Below are 13,967 nucleotides of genomic sequence, written 5' to 3'. Positions count from 1 at the left end.
CTCCGTGTGGTTGGCAGGATGCGGGGTGTGGGGGCTTAGTCTGCACCTCCGAAGGCCCCCAAGTGATTGACAGGGTGCCGGGCCCTCCAGCGGCACCTCAGGCGGCCTCCGTGTGATTGGCCGGGTGCGGTGTGTCTCCACCTGCACCTGTGGCGGCCTCCGTGTGGTTGGCAGCGTGCGGAGCCTCCACCTGCACTTGGGCTAGCGCCCGAGGCGTACTATCCAAGGCTCAGAGGCTGGAGGGCTGCGAAAAGCGGGCCAGCTTGGTGGGCTGCAGTCTCAGTCGCCACTCCCTACAGAGGGGGCGCCGCGCATGCGCCCCCCGAGCGCGCGTCGCCATTGCGCAGGTTGCGGTGGGCCGATCGCCAGCGCTTGCTCCGCCCTGGCCGGCGGCGCCCTTCCGCTCCCGGTGCAGGCTGCGGCGTCGGGGCGGCGCGAGGGCCTCAGTCCGCGGAGCCGGTGAGTGCGCCCGGGAGAGGCGGCCTGGGCCGTCCCAGGGCAAGGCCGCCCACCGCTGTGTGCGCCGCGCCCGGGGCGAGGAGCCCGCGCGCTGCTCCCGGAGCCCCAGCGTCTCTCCGCCGGCCGCTCCCAGGTTCTCGACGCGGTGGGTTGGCCTTTATCTCACAGCGGGTCTGCGATGCTCCCCGCGCGCCGCTTTTCTGCTTGGACTGAGATGACAGCTGATGTCAGTACCTGAGAAGGAAGGGGAAACTGATGCCGCCGAACGTTGTTTTGCTGGAATCTATTATATTGCATGCTTGAGAATAGTCTGGTATAAAAGCATAATGAAACTGGATGTCCAAAAACACTCCTTAAATCGTCGGTAAATGTACTAGTGGAACTGAAGCATTTACTAGACTACATGATGTCACTCTAAAGACTACTTGCTCGTGCACTGCCACTCTGTTACCATGGCCTTAAGTGCCTTGCTGCACAGTTCCCTGTCTCTGTAACTACTGTACTGACAGGTTTTCACCTTCTCCCACCATCAGAATGGCATTGATAGGGATGACTCCAAAGGCTGATCCCGAATGGGGATGACTGCTCAGGCCCCGAGTTTCGCTAGATGATTTGTACCTTTCCACCTTTACTCTATACACTAAATATGTTATGTGTGCTTTTAAATCTTAGAAAAGAAAAAAAGCGTGTGAGGCCCATGGAAGATAGGAAACCTGGAAAACTTACAGATTGGAAGAGACTAAGGAAAAATAGCTAAATGCAATTTAGGATCCTATATCAGAGAAAGAATGTTACTGAAAAATCACAAGATGTGACTAATTTGGGTTCATCGCACCGATGTTCATGTCCTGGTTTTGATAATTGTACCATGGTTATATGAAATATTAACATTCGGTAAGCAGGGTGAAAACTATCCAGGAATTAAGCATGTATTTCTTTTGCAACTTTTCTATAATTCTAAAATTAGTGCAAATTTAAATATTTTAATAGAAAAGTAAACACTAGAAACCTTTTATTTATTCATTTATTAAATATTTATTTAGTCCCTATTAACTGCTGGGCCCTGGGCATTGAAAATAGAAGGGTAAAAAATCAGACAGTATTCCTGACTTCATGAAGATGTTTGAAGATGGCTTGCTGAATTACAGCGATAAAAACTGACACTTGAAAAAATGGTAATTGAGGGATCTCACCTGATCTATGATATCAGAATCTTTCCTGATTTAATCTGAGACTTGAAAAATGAGTAGATGGCATAAAAATATTTTCAAACTAAACATATGAGGTTTTATCTGGGATTCACAATGGACATTAAATCTTCCTATCAAGATTTGTAGCAAAAAAAAAACTTATTTAACTTTGTTGAAGCCAGTATTTTCCAAATTTGATATGCTCTCTTTTTGTGAGTAACAGGCAGTGAGATACTATTTAGCACACTTTAGAAACGTCACCTGTTTTCTTCATGATTAGTAGCAAATGAGTGCATTTCACTCTGTGGCTGTAATGTCTGTTTTTCCCTCTTAAGGGGAAGAAACTGCTCTTTGTGAAAGAGCAGGACAAGGATGAGGCAAAGGTAGGACTGAGGTTGAATATCTTAAGAGTCAGATCATCTGTACTTCCCTGCTTTTTGTAATGTGCAAATCAGACATTCTGAGTGTGCTTCTGATTCTTAAAGACTGCCACACCTAGCTGTGCTCTGTTTTTATGAATGAATAGTTTGCACTTCTCTTTTCAGACTCCTTACGTCCTTAGCTAAGACTACTGAGTTTCTTCTGTGACTCTGATAGGTGTTGTAGGTGCTTGATCTGCAACTGTATCTCACAAGATCCTACCAAGGGACAGATATAAGTATCATAGCAAAGTCCACACATATGGTTGAGTAATAACTACCTTCAGGAGCCCCTACATCTCAGCTCTGCATGAACAAGGCAAGATCCCAAGGGTGGGTGTTGCTAAGAATCAAAAATCATTGACTCCTGATTCTCAATCACCTCAGAGTGGCGTTACTCATACGTAATGTCCCTAAAGTCATTTTTAAGGACAGGCTAGGATACTGAAACTGTTGGCACTGGTGCATCTCCTGACTGGAGAGGCTGTTCCAGAGGAGTCATCATCCAAGAGTTGCAAAGAGGTGCAGTAGTAGCCCTGGTGAGAATGGAACACAGATACCTGAAGGAAGGAGAATACAACCTCCCTTGTATACTCAGAGGCCTCCTGAGAGCAGAGGAGCAGGTCTCTGTAGTTTGGGCTGAATTTAACCCTTGGGGAGATCAAGATAAGACAGGCCCTCAATGTGTGTTTTCTGCATCACCTCATCTATTTCACATCCACAGTTAGAATCACTTGGCACTGTCAGAATTTTGAATGCTGTTGCCTATCATCAAGGATGCAAATAACAGTAATTGCTGGCAAGGATGTGGGGAAAAGGCTACAGAGGAGAGGAAAAGGGAAGGTACTAGGGAATGAGACTGATCAAGTTATGTTATACACATGCACAAATATGACATAATAAACCCCACTAATTTGTATAATTATAATGCATCAATAAACAAATAAGGTTTTTAAAAAACTGCTGCCCAGGCCTCCTGCAGACCACTGGGTTTCTGGATCTGTGAGAGCAGGAGCTGGGCACTGGCATCCTGTTAAATGTCTCCAAGTGTGTAGTTGGGGTCAAGAACCACTGAGCTTGGGCTGGGGATGTGGCTCAAGTGGTAGCGTCCCATGCCTGGCATGCGTGCGGCCCGGGTTCGATCCTCAGCACCACATACCAACAAAGATGTTGTGTCCGCCGAGAACTAAAAAATAAATATTAAAAATTCTCTCTCTCTCTCTCTCTCTCTCTCTCTCTCTCTCTCTCTCTCTCTCTCTCTCTCCCTCCCCTCTCTTTAAAAAGGAAAAAAAAAAAAAAAGAACCACTGAGCTCCCCACCTGCCACACAAGAGTGCCAGCCTCCATCCTTTCCCTCCTTCCCAGTGGCTGTGTGCCAGAGGAAGGAAGTCCTGTGTCGAGTTCCCCAGGGTCATGGAGGAGCAGGGATACCAGGGTCCAGCTGTTGTTGAGGTCTTCTCTATGAGCTGTCTGCCATCCCAACACAAAGGCCCCAAGGTTTAAATTTAGCCCCAGTATTATATATTAACAGGGTGGTTCTACTCTTTTCCCAGTGATGCCCTCTCTGAAGGCTGTGCTTTCCCAGGAGGGGTGTGGGGATGAGGAAGTGAACTATGGATCACAGACAGTCAGGTCCCAGGTAAGTCCCATTTCCTCTCCTCTCAAATGCTGTTATAGTTCTTGTTGATCATTCCTTTCTCTGTGGCTGGAACATTCTCTTCTGGGCTGCAGTGGTAGAGCACTTGCCTAGCATGCACATGTCCGGAGTCAGTGCCTAGCACCATAAAGTCTTCACCTCTGTTTTGAATGTACAGTGTTAACTGTATCCATCCCATGGTCCAATGGAACACCAGAATTCCTTCCTCCCATTTACTGTGACAGCACCCATGACCCAGTCCTCCCATCTGCCCCTCCCCTCTCCGCCTCTAGTAACCACTGTTCTCTGTGCAGTCAGCTTTTATGTGTTGATCAAAATGAAACAACACTTTAAAAAAAAATAATAAGGAAGCTGTGTCCTGTTAGGTCTGAGAGGGAAAGATCTCTGAGTCCATTATTAAATTAAAAATAGTGTATAAAATGTTACTTTAGAAGTGAAAAAAAACAGGAAATAATCTATATTCACATTTGCTTAAAGAAAAATTCTGGAAAGATACATTGGAAACTAAGAACAGTTCTGATTTATTGGGAAGTAGAAGCTGACCAACAAGGGAGAAATCTGAAAAAGACCCTGCTTTATTATGTACTTTTTATATTTTTGTTACTGTGTCATAATAATATATTACCTACCCCAAAATAAAATTCATTAAGGATTTGGAAGAAAGAAGAACTGGCTCACTAGATGTAGGGTTGGCCAGTAGAAGGTGTGAAAGGGAGGAAAAGCTAGAAGCAGGGTACTGACCCCAACAGCCACAGTGGATCTCAGCACACCAGAGGCCCTGGGACCAAACTCCAAGACCAAAAAATAAAAATACAGAGTGTAGGCCTGGGTCCCTTATGGACACAGCTTCTGGTGCTGCCTCAGAGAAAGGCTGGCGAAGGAAGCACCCAGAAGGAAAGAAGGCATCTGTGTGGTGTGACAGGAGCACAAACTCTGGAACAGGTGCTAAGGAGGACCCCTGTTGCAATCTGCCAATTTATGTCCTTGGATGAATTGTTTGATTACTTCTAGCCTCAGTAAGTCATTGAATTGAAATATATTTTAGAAAGATGAATCATCAAGACATGAAAATTAAATAAAATCACAGTCATATAGCTAACAGGGTGGGAGATACATTTGTTTGTACCCTAAAGTGGGGAGCATTGCGGGTGGAAGGAGGGATAGATCTCTGTATTAGGAGGGGGTTACCAGTGTCTGGCAAAAGATGGCTTACAAAACATTGGTGCTGGAGGAATTTGGAGGTCACCCTTTGTATTTTAAATCCCTGCCTGAAATGAGTCAATTTCTTTTACTAACCCCAACTTGGATCCGTGACTTCTACTCCCACTTTGTCTGCCTTTGTTGCTTTTTTTTTTAAAAAAAAAACATGCCAAGTATCCTCTCTCCTGTCCAGTTCATAACAATCTATTAAGGATTTACACAATCTATTAAGGGTTTCCATCTACATGATACCTAATTTCAGTTTCAAAATATCTTCAATTCTTTCATTTCTGAAATCAATTTCTCGTATAGTCTTTTGACTGTGTGGATGAGATGAGAATCTTTACCCTGCAACAAATTGCAAATGCTTAAAAGCAAAGAATATGTCATGCATTTTGTGTTTTGTTTTGTTTTTTTGAGATGAGGTCTTACTGTGTGGCCTGGGCTGTCCTCCAACTCAAAACCTTCCTGCCTCAGCCTCCCAGGTAGCTGCGATCACAGACCTGCAACACCAGCACCCAACTCATACACATTTTCAGGTCTTAAAAGGTGACAGAAAGACAGGCATTTGTGGTCTGGAAAGGTTCATCCTGCATTGCTCAGTCCAAAGACCCTCAGAAGACTGCTCAGGCATGCTTCTCTTCCCTGTGCTGTTTTCATCCTTCCTCTGAAGGCCTCTGAAGGGCTCTTCTGCCTGAGTGGGGGTGTACTTGGTGTTTCAGGAATCTCTGACATTCCAGGACGTGGCCGTGAACTTCACCAGAGAGGAGTGGGAGCGGCTGTACCCTGCTCAGAAGAACCTCTACCGGGACGTGATGCTGGAGAACTACAGGAACCTGGTGGCTCTGGGTAAAGGTGGCATCCCCCAAACGCTGGAAACTGAGTTTCCTTTCTCAGTGGCGACAGTCAGCAGAGCCTCTGTAAAGGCAGGCTAGGCCACAGAGAGGGTGCCAATCCGTCCTGGCTGAGGGGCTTTCATTTTCTGTCCCTCTCTATGAGTGTGAGAGGAGGAGTTCATCTTGATGCCCCTGAAGCCTCCTTTCTCCAAGCCCAGAGCCCCTAGAGATGGACCTGTTTTTGCTCTCAGCATGAACTCCTAAGACATCCTTTTTTCCATGTATAGGGCATCAGCTTTATAAGCCAGAGGTGATCACTCAGTTGGAGCAAGAGGAGCTGCAGTTAACAGAAAGAGATGGCCCCCTGGAAACCCCTCCAGGTGAGAAGTGAGCAGTGGGCATCTTATACCCTAAGAGGAAATCATCACTTCTGAAATGAATGTTCATTGGAGTATGCTCCGCTCTCCCCCAGGATTTAAAGAACACTGAGGCCTTTGAAAAAAATTCAGTTCATATTTTATTTCCAAAGTGGAAATGGCTGTTTTTTTTAATTCAACAAAATATATATTTACAATTTTAAAATATGGAATACAAAAGTTATTTTGCAAGTCTTAGTTTGAACTCCCATAAGTACTTTAATGCTACAGATCTCCACAAAGTATTTTCACTGCATTTTTTATTCAGATGTCCTCTCAGTATTCTTTAAATCCTTCTTCTCCATATCAAAAATGCTGTATTTTTGTCTATTTTTTCTTTTTCCTTTTTCCTTTTATTATCAAACTCTTTAAATTTAATTAAGCCTTCAGCCTACACGCCTATGTGATACAACCCTGTTCTACCTGTGCTGCTGAAATGGTTTTCCTGGAGACTATTACTGACTTCTTTCCCATCAAATCCAGTGGTTGAAAAGCTGCCCATGTCCTGCTGGTCTGATTGTGTTGGCCTGCCTTCTTGACACTGTCTGGCTCTTCTAGTCGCTGTTGTGCCTCTGCCCTCCTTCCTCTCCCACCTTCTCCTCCTCCTGCTGGGTAAAGGCACCAGGTGTTCTGCTTTTCAGACACCCTGCCATGTTATTTTCCCACTCCTGCATTTCCAGCCCACGTTTCACACACATGCTCCTTCCAGATTTTAGATTGCATTTTTGCTTATTAATGTCATGCTATCACTTAATTGAAGATTTTCAAAACCCAGGTCTGTTCACTTTCTCCCCTTTGAGCCTCATAAATATGGGCTTTCTTGACCAGGGAATATTAAGAGCTCCTATTTCGGGAACACACCAGCAGTGTTCTGCCTGCTTGCTTCAGCAAATGCCTGCTGAGGTGGGCATGTTCTTTCTGGTTGCTGGAGCTGGCTCACCCACCCCTTCCTGTCTAGTTCACTGATTCTGTGCCCTGACACCTGGTTTCACTGTGTGCACATGGTTTTCTGCCATTCACACTTCTACTTTCTTGAGTTGGCTTTGGCATGTCTCTAGGTTATGTTAGTAATAAGCTCACCCCCACTTCGGCCCCTCAGTGAGCAGAGTCTGCTGATTAGGATGTGCGGTGAAGAACCTGACAATCGCAGTGGCATATTTTTACAGCCCTTCACACCTCTGAACCTGGGGAGCAGGACACTGAAGGAAGAGATTGTAAAAACTCCCTTTGCAGGTGAATTGCCAAGGCAGGACCTACTGAAGAGAGCAGAGCTGATCCTTCCCCAAATTGCATATGCTACACCTATAGGACCCATGCTGTCCCCTCTTGTGTCCCTACCCACAAGCCTCCAATTGCTAACCATAGAACAACTTCCCAACTTCATTATGCAACTACACATGGATGCCCAGGGCTCTCAGTTCCTCTCAAACAGCTGGTTCCTTTTCATGTCCCTCCAGGGGCATGCAGCCTTGCAGTCTCTTCCAGGGAAACCACTTGCTAGTTCTTCCTGTGGGACACAGCCATCTGTCCTCATGAAGGTGTGGTGAAGCCCTTCTGTTGCTCAGGACTGAGAGGATGACCTAGCTGTGTGACCAAATGCTGGCCTGTCCCCTACATGCTGCATGCCATGCCTCCTTGTTATGGACATTGGCCAGCACCAGTTTATCCAAAATCTCTTCTTAGCCAAGAGGAAACCTGGAAAACAGGGATTCAGCAACAAGGATGTTGTGATTGAATTAGTAAGAAAAGTGATAGGTGATTGGGAGGAGTCTGTCCATGGTTAGAAAAGACAGCTGTGCTGGTGTTCGTACAGTGGGTAATGAGAAGTGAGGGCAGGACAGGAGAAAATGCAGAGATTCCCCCAGAATAAGGAGAAGCAGGAATGGTTTCAGCTTATCCATATCACTGACGGGAGGAGTCTGCAGAAGGGTAGGTAAGATGGGGCAGGGTTTCAGAAGAGAGTGTACTGGAGGGAAGGTGTGAGCAGCATGTGTGTGTGTGTGTAGTAAGTTTGCTGGTGGGAGGCTTGGGGAGCTCCTGTATGGAGACTTCTGTTTTCTTGGCAAATCAGATAGCAAGGTCTTCTGCTGAGCATCAAGGACTAGAAAAGCAGGTACAAAATGGGAACTCAGGAGAGCTTACTAAGGCTAGTTGAAGCTGGCCAGAGGTGGAAAGAGGAATCTCCGCAGCTCTGAAGGCCCAGTGAGATTCTGCCCCATGCGTCTGTCTGTGGCTTTTGGTATGACAGATGTGCTATTTCTTATCATTAACACCAGGCAGGATTTGCAGTGCGGAGATGGAGGGCCTAAGGATTCAGTTAGACTAAAGTAGGAAAACTGATCAAGAATCAGTGATTTTGTCAAAGTCCAGAAAGTGAAGGAGTTCTAAAGAGGACTGAAAACTAGACACACAGAAGAGTCAAAGAAACGGAGGTCTAAATGAGATCGGAAGCAGGGAGAAGTAGATGAAGCCAAGACCACCAATAGGAAAAGGGGGCACTGAACAGGAGATTCCTTATCAGGGAGGCTGAGGCAGGATCACTAACTCAGTCAGCCAAGGCAATTTAGCTGGATCCTGTCTGAAAATAAAGCTTCTCTCCAGAAGGCTAGCATACAATCCAGGGAGAAAGCTCCAGCTCCATGTGGGTGTTCTTTCCCAACATGCACAGGCCTGGGCTCCATGCCCCATACCTCCCAAAAGGGTTGCAGGTGATCTGTATGTTTTCTCTTCCTGTCTCTGCTCTTGGCCTCCCTTTCCTCCCCTGGCCTCCCCTCCCCTGTCCTCTTTTCCCTTCCTTAACTTTCTAGGTGGTTCCATAAAGACAAATATGTAGTCTAGCCCAGGAATCAGAAGCCTGGGCTCTCTCCTCTCTTTTTCTCCTTCCCCCAGCCCTCCTGTCTTCTCAGACCCTTTCCTCTCCTCTCTCTACTCCTCTTTCTTTTTCTTAGTTCCCATTAATCACTCCCAATACACCTGCTCTGCTGGGAATGTGATTGCCAGTCGGGAGGTGATGGGAAGGGACACACGCAGTGCAGGGAGATCCACAGAATGTCGGAGGATGCTCCTCCTGGCCGATTAGGAGGAGACTTGGTCAGGAAAGAGTTTTGCCATGGAGTAAGACCGGAGGGAGCAGGGTCTGAAAAGCTGAGGGATACAGAAGGCAAGTCATGCAGAGAATTGTCAGCTGGAGCAGAGGAAGGATGTGGCCAGGTAGTTGCCTGAGACTGAGGGGCAGCCAGGGCTGGAGTACTCAGATGCGCTAACACAAAGCCCATGAGCTGGATGGTTGTTACAAAATCCTCTGAGTGCACCTTGGCCTGAGACTAGGAAGGAGAAGAGAGTAGCATTCCCCTCTGCCCATCTCAAGCTGAGCTGGCTTGGGGAAAATAACCACACAGTGGTACATACCTGTAGTCCCAGCTACCAGGAGGCTGAGGCAGGAGGGTCACAAGATTAAGGCCAGCCGGCAACTTAGCAAGACCCTATCTCAAAATAAAAAATTTTAAAAAGCTGGGATATAGCCCAGTGCATGCCTAGCATCTGTGAGGCCCTGGGTTCAATCCCAGCAGCAACAACAAAAACAACAACAACAAAATGAAAATCTAAAACTTAGGGAGAATAGCTTTTTAAAAATAGGGTATAACCTTTAAAAAAGAATGAGGTTGATCTATACTGAGAATATTATTCAGTAAAAAACAAAGTTACATAGGCAATATATAATACTATCATTCTGTTTGGGTTTCAAAATTAGTAAAAATTATGTATAATTAACATCCATATACATTAACACACGAGTGTGCATTAGAAAAACTGTCCTCCTTGAGAGCTGATAGAAGATATCTGCACACCAGGGTACGTGTGGGAACTCCCCTGCGTCCTGCAGATAGAAAACAGCCCACTAGATCAAGGGTAGGAAGAGATCTGAGAGGCCCTTGAGGAGATTGGTAGAGAAGCTTCTTAGGAGAGAACCCTGCTCTGAGAAGCTTCTTAGGAGAGAACCCCGCTCGGAGGCCCTAGCACTCTTTTGAAGGAAGGGATAGAGGGAGGAGAGTGAGGGGGAGAGTCAAGTTATGATTATAGAAACAATCCCCGCCCCCAGGATTCTCATTGTTGGTGGTATTGCTTTTAATGACAAGAGTCCCAGTTGGGACAATAATGATACAGCCACCCATGTGGAGGGCGCATTCAGGCAGCTGTGATGCGTGTTCCCTGTGGTCATAAGACCAATAGTAAAGTACACGTTTGAGAAAGCCAAAGCATGCTTACCCAGAACATCCAGGGCCCTGGGCAGCTGACTATAATGGGTGGTCAGCCAGCAGTGGGGGTGAGTTTATGCTACCACACTTTCTTGGACAGGATGTTTCTTATGGGTCAGCCAGTGTAGCCTTGGCTGTGGTCAAGTAGGATTCTTGCCCAAAACAGAACTATATCTATCTAGGTAATGGAAATGACAGGAGAGAAGGAGAGAGTCCTCTAAGAACTGCCTGAGAGTGGTGGAAGTTCCCCAAACTTAGTCGGCTTTAACCATCTGCCAAGTTTAAAATTGGAGCTATTCAGCCCTTCAAATCCTCACCCCCTAAACTCATCCTCAAAACACCTCTCCCGCCTCCTGTGACAAGAATTAGCCAGGTTAGTCGATAAGGGAGGAGGGAAGCAGTTACTGGGAGACTTGAGCAGAGGCATGGGGAGACAGGGGAAAGGAGCAGAGCGGGGATCAATAGGAGGCCAGCAAGAGGGAAGGAAGAGAATTCACCCCACAGGACATGGAATGACTGAATGACACTGACCTGGTGTAGCAGTAGGAGCAGCTATGACCTAAAAATCAGGAGAGCCCCAGGCCTCTGGAGAGATGGGAGGACACCTGCTGGATAGAGTTCAAAGCAGTGGTGGGAAAACAGAATGGAATCTTGTTTTTATCATAATCCACGAGTTGTACTTGATCAAACTATGGTTTTCGTGGATATTTATGTGAACAACAAGAAAAAAATCAGGCAAGACAGGCTCCAAAGTGTCAGCTATGATTATTTTACAGCTGGAACTGTTTCCTAATGCTTTTCCATATTATTCAAACAGAGGCAAGTATACTTTTGTACGCTTGGTACACTATAGACAACCATTACTTTTACCAGCTTAAACAAAAGATGAAAAATGAGAAGATACTTCCCCAGCGGGCTTCTGGCCTTGCAGTAGGAAAACCCACAGACGAAGTTGCCAGGGCCTGGCCTGGGCCTGCCTTCTCTGGGAAGCCACTGCCCTCTCCCCTCTGAGCAGAGCTTCCCTAGTGTCTCTAGCAAGAGACTCCTTTCACTCCTTTCTCTCCTGGGAGACCTGCTGTCATGGCTACACCAGGTTTCAAATCCCCTCTGGATGTTCCCTGCCCTCCCTCCATCGCCTTTCCCGTGTGACATGGCCTTGTTTTATTTGGCACTTCTTCACACAACAAGTTCTTTTTCAAAGCATAAAGAATATTGGGAAGAATTTATATGTTCTGAATTTCTTTTAGATGCAGAGAACATACCTGAAGTAAAAAAGTCACCTCTAAACCAGAGTATTTCTGATGAAAACCAAACCCAGGACATGATCATGCAAAGACTAACAAGAGACAGTTTCTGGTACTCCATCTTAGGAGGGCTCTGGGATTTTGATTATCACTTAGAGTTGAACCAAGAAAACCAGCAGAGATATTTGGGACCAGTATCTCTCATCCACCAAAAGCTCCCACAGGAGAGAAACAGCGAATGTAGGAGATCAGAGGACAATTATGGTCAGAGAAATCCTTCTCTTCAAATACCCCTTTATTATGGTGCACAAGGAAATAGCCTCAGACTTGGCTCAGACTTGATCTGCTATCAGGGAAACCCTGTGAGAGAGAACCCCTGTGAATTTAACGAGTGTGGAAGAACCTTCGGTCAACATATTCTTCTTCCTAGTAATGCATGTGCCACGGAAAACCCCAGGGAACATGGAAAGGCCTTTAGCCACAACTTGCCTCTCGGCCAGCCTCAGCCAGTGTTGATGGGAGAGAAGCCCTACAAGTGTGATGACTGTGGGAAGAGATTCAGCCAGAGAATACACCTCATTCAACATCAGAGAATTCACACGGGGGAAAAGCCTTTTACGTGCCATGAGTGTGGGAAAGCCTTCCGGCAGCATTCCTCCTTCACCCAACATCTGAGGATCCACACTGGAGAGAAACCCTATAAGTGCAATCAGTGCGGCAAGGCCTTCAGCCGCATCACGTCTCTCACCGAGCACCATAGACTTCACACGGGAGAGAAACCCTATCAGTGCAGCTTCTGCGGGAAAACCTTCAGCCAGAGGACGCATCTCAACCAGCACGAGAGGACCCATACTGGAGAGCGGCCTTACAAATGTCCTGAGTGTGGGAAAGCCTTCAGCCAGAGCGCACACCTGAACCAGCACAGGAAAACCCACACCCGTGGGAAGGTGCAGGAGTGCAAGTGTGGGCGGGCCTTCCGCCACCATGCGTCACTCTGCAGCACATGATTGTGCTGGGGTATGATCCAGTGACTCAAATTATTCACAGTGGATAAAAAGCTTATAAATAAACCTTTAATGCATAAAAACCAAATAAAACCTTAAACTGGTAGCCTATTACATTCCGAAGAAGGATAATGGGTTATTTTATAGAAAATTTGAGTCATGTTCCAAGTCTAATTTAACATGTTTTAAAAATATTAGCAGAAGTCTTATAAGCTATAAGCTATCATCATTCACCTCTAAGTTCTATGCTACAAAACCTGTTAACCAAGGCATGCTATAGTATACATCATCAAACCAAATAAACATGAAAATAATGTCCCTCAAGATGGCCTTGGTCATTTTGTATCTCCTTTACCGCTTTTGCTATATCTGGATCATAATATTTTTAAAAGGGTATAGGATGTTTAGTTTGGCCTAGGAAATATTATTTATGAAAATCATGAGTTTGCTAGGCTAATGACACTCTAATTTCTATAATAATAAATATCTAATATTTGGAATTAAAAATATCAACAAAAAGTCTGATGGTTTAATGAACATTGAAATAGGATGTGGCAATGTTCTGTTATTTTTCTATTATTTTATAATAACAGAATCTTTGCATTGTCTTCTTCAAACAAATTCTGGGGTCACTTTGAAAGGAGTCTTAGAGGACACTGAGAAGCCTGCTTTTCTATCTTGTTATCCTAGTTTTAAATTCACCATGGAAAACCGGATTTCCTTTTGCTTTATTTCTGGCTAACATGTGTTGATTGCATCATTGGTGGGATTCAGCATGATATTTCCTTGCATGCACACAGTGTGCCCCAAAAAACGCATTGCACAGTATCCACCCTCCCCATCCAGCACACACCTCCCCGCGCTCTAATGATTACTATTCCACATAAGGCCAAATGTTTTGCTTCCACATGACAGGGAACTTGCCTTTCTGTGCCTGACCTGTTTCACTCAGCAGAATGTCCTCCAGTTCCTCCCATTTTGCTGCAAGTGACTGGATTTCATTCTCAATGGCTGAAGAATATTCCAAGGTGTATAAACACCACAGTTTCTCTGTCCACTCATCTCTTGATGGGCACCTAAACTGATTCCATACCTTGGCTGTTGTGAACAGTGCTGCCGTAAGCATGGCGTGCAGGTGTCTCTGAGTGTGTTGGTTCATTTCCTTTGGGTATCTTCCCAGAAGTGGGATGGCTAGATCACATGGCAGGCCTAGGTTTGGCTTTGGGGGATCTCCATACTCTTCTCAGCAAGGGCTGTACCAATTTACATTTCCATGAACCCTACAGA

At 45.7% G+C, this 13,967-nt stretch overlaps 1 protein-coding gene across 6 annotated transcripts; it reads left to right on the top strand.

Moving 5' to 3' along the window:
- Znf713 (zinc finger protein 713) lies at window positions 1–13,004 on the top strand. 6 transcript variants are annotated; one of them, XM_078023993.1, is made up of 5 exons: window positions 1–459; window positions 3,621–3,706; window positions 5,665–5,773; window positions 6,048–6,140; window positions 11,680–13,004. In XM_078023993.1, the coding sequence occupies exons 2-5, from the start codon at window positions 3,623–3,625 to the stop codon at window positions 12,681–12,683; spliced, it is 1,290 nt and encodes a 429-aa protein (XP_077880119.1). In that variant the 5' UTR covers window positions 1–459; window positions 3,621–3,622; the 3' UTR covers window positions 12,684–13,004. The 6 variants fall into 6 exon arrangements, with proteins under 6 accessions (XP_077880119.1, XP_077880120.1, XP_077880118.1 ...); XM_078023994.1 differs by having other exon boundaries at window positions 1–604; XM_078023992.1 differs by having other exon boundaries at window positions 1–604; window positions 5,647–5,773.
- Window positions 13,005–13,967: the final 963 nt, after the last annotated feature.

This window comes from Ictidomys tridecemlineatus, chromosome 10 (assembly GCF_052094955.1).
Source record: "Ictidomys tridecemlineatus isolate mIctTri1 chromosome 10, mIctTri1.hap1, whole genome shotgun sequence".
Classification (NCBI taxonomy): Eukaryota; Metazoa; Chordata; class Mammalia; order Rodentia; family Sciuridae; genus Ictidomys; species Ictidomys tridecemlineatus.
This window is presented reverse-complemented; position numbering and strand designations above follow the sequence as displayed.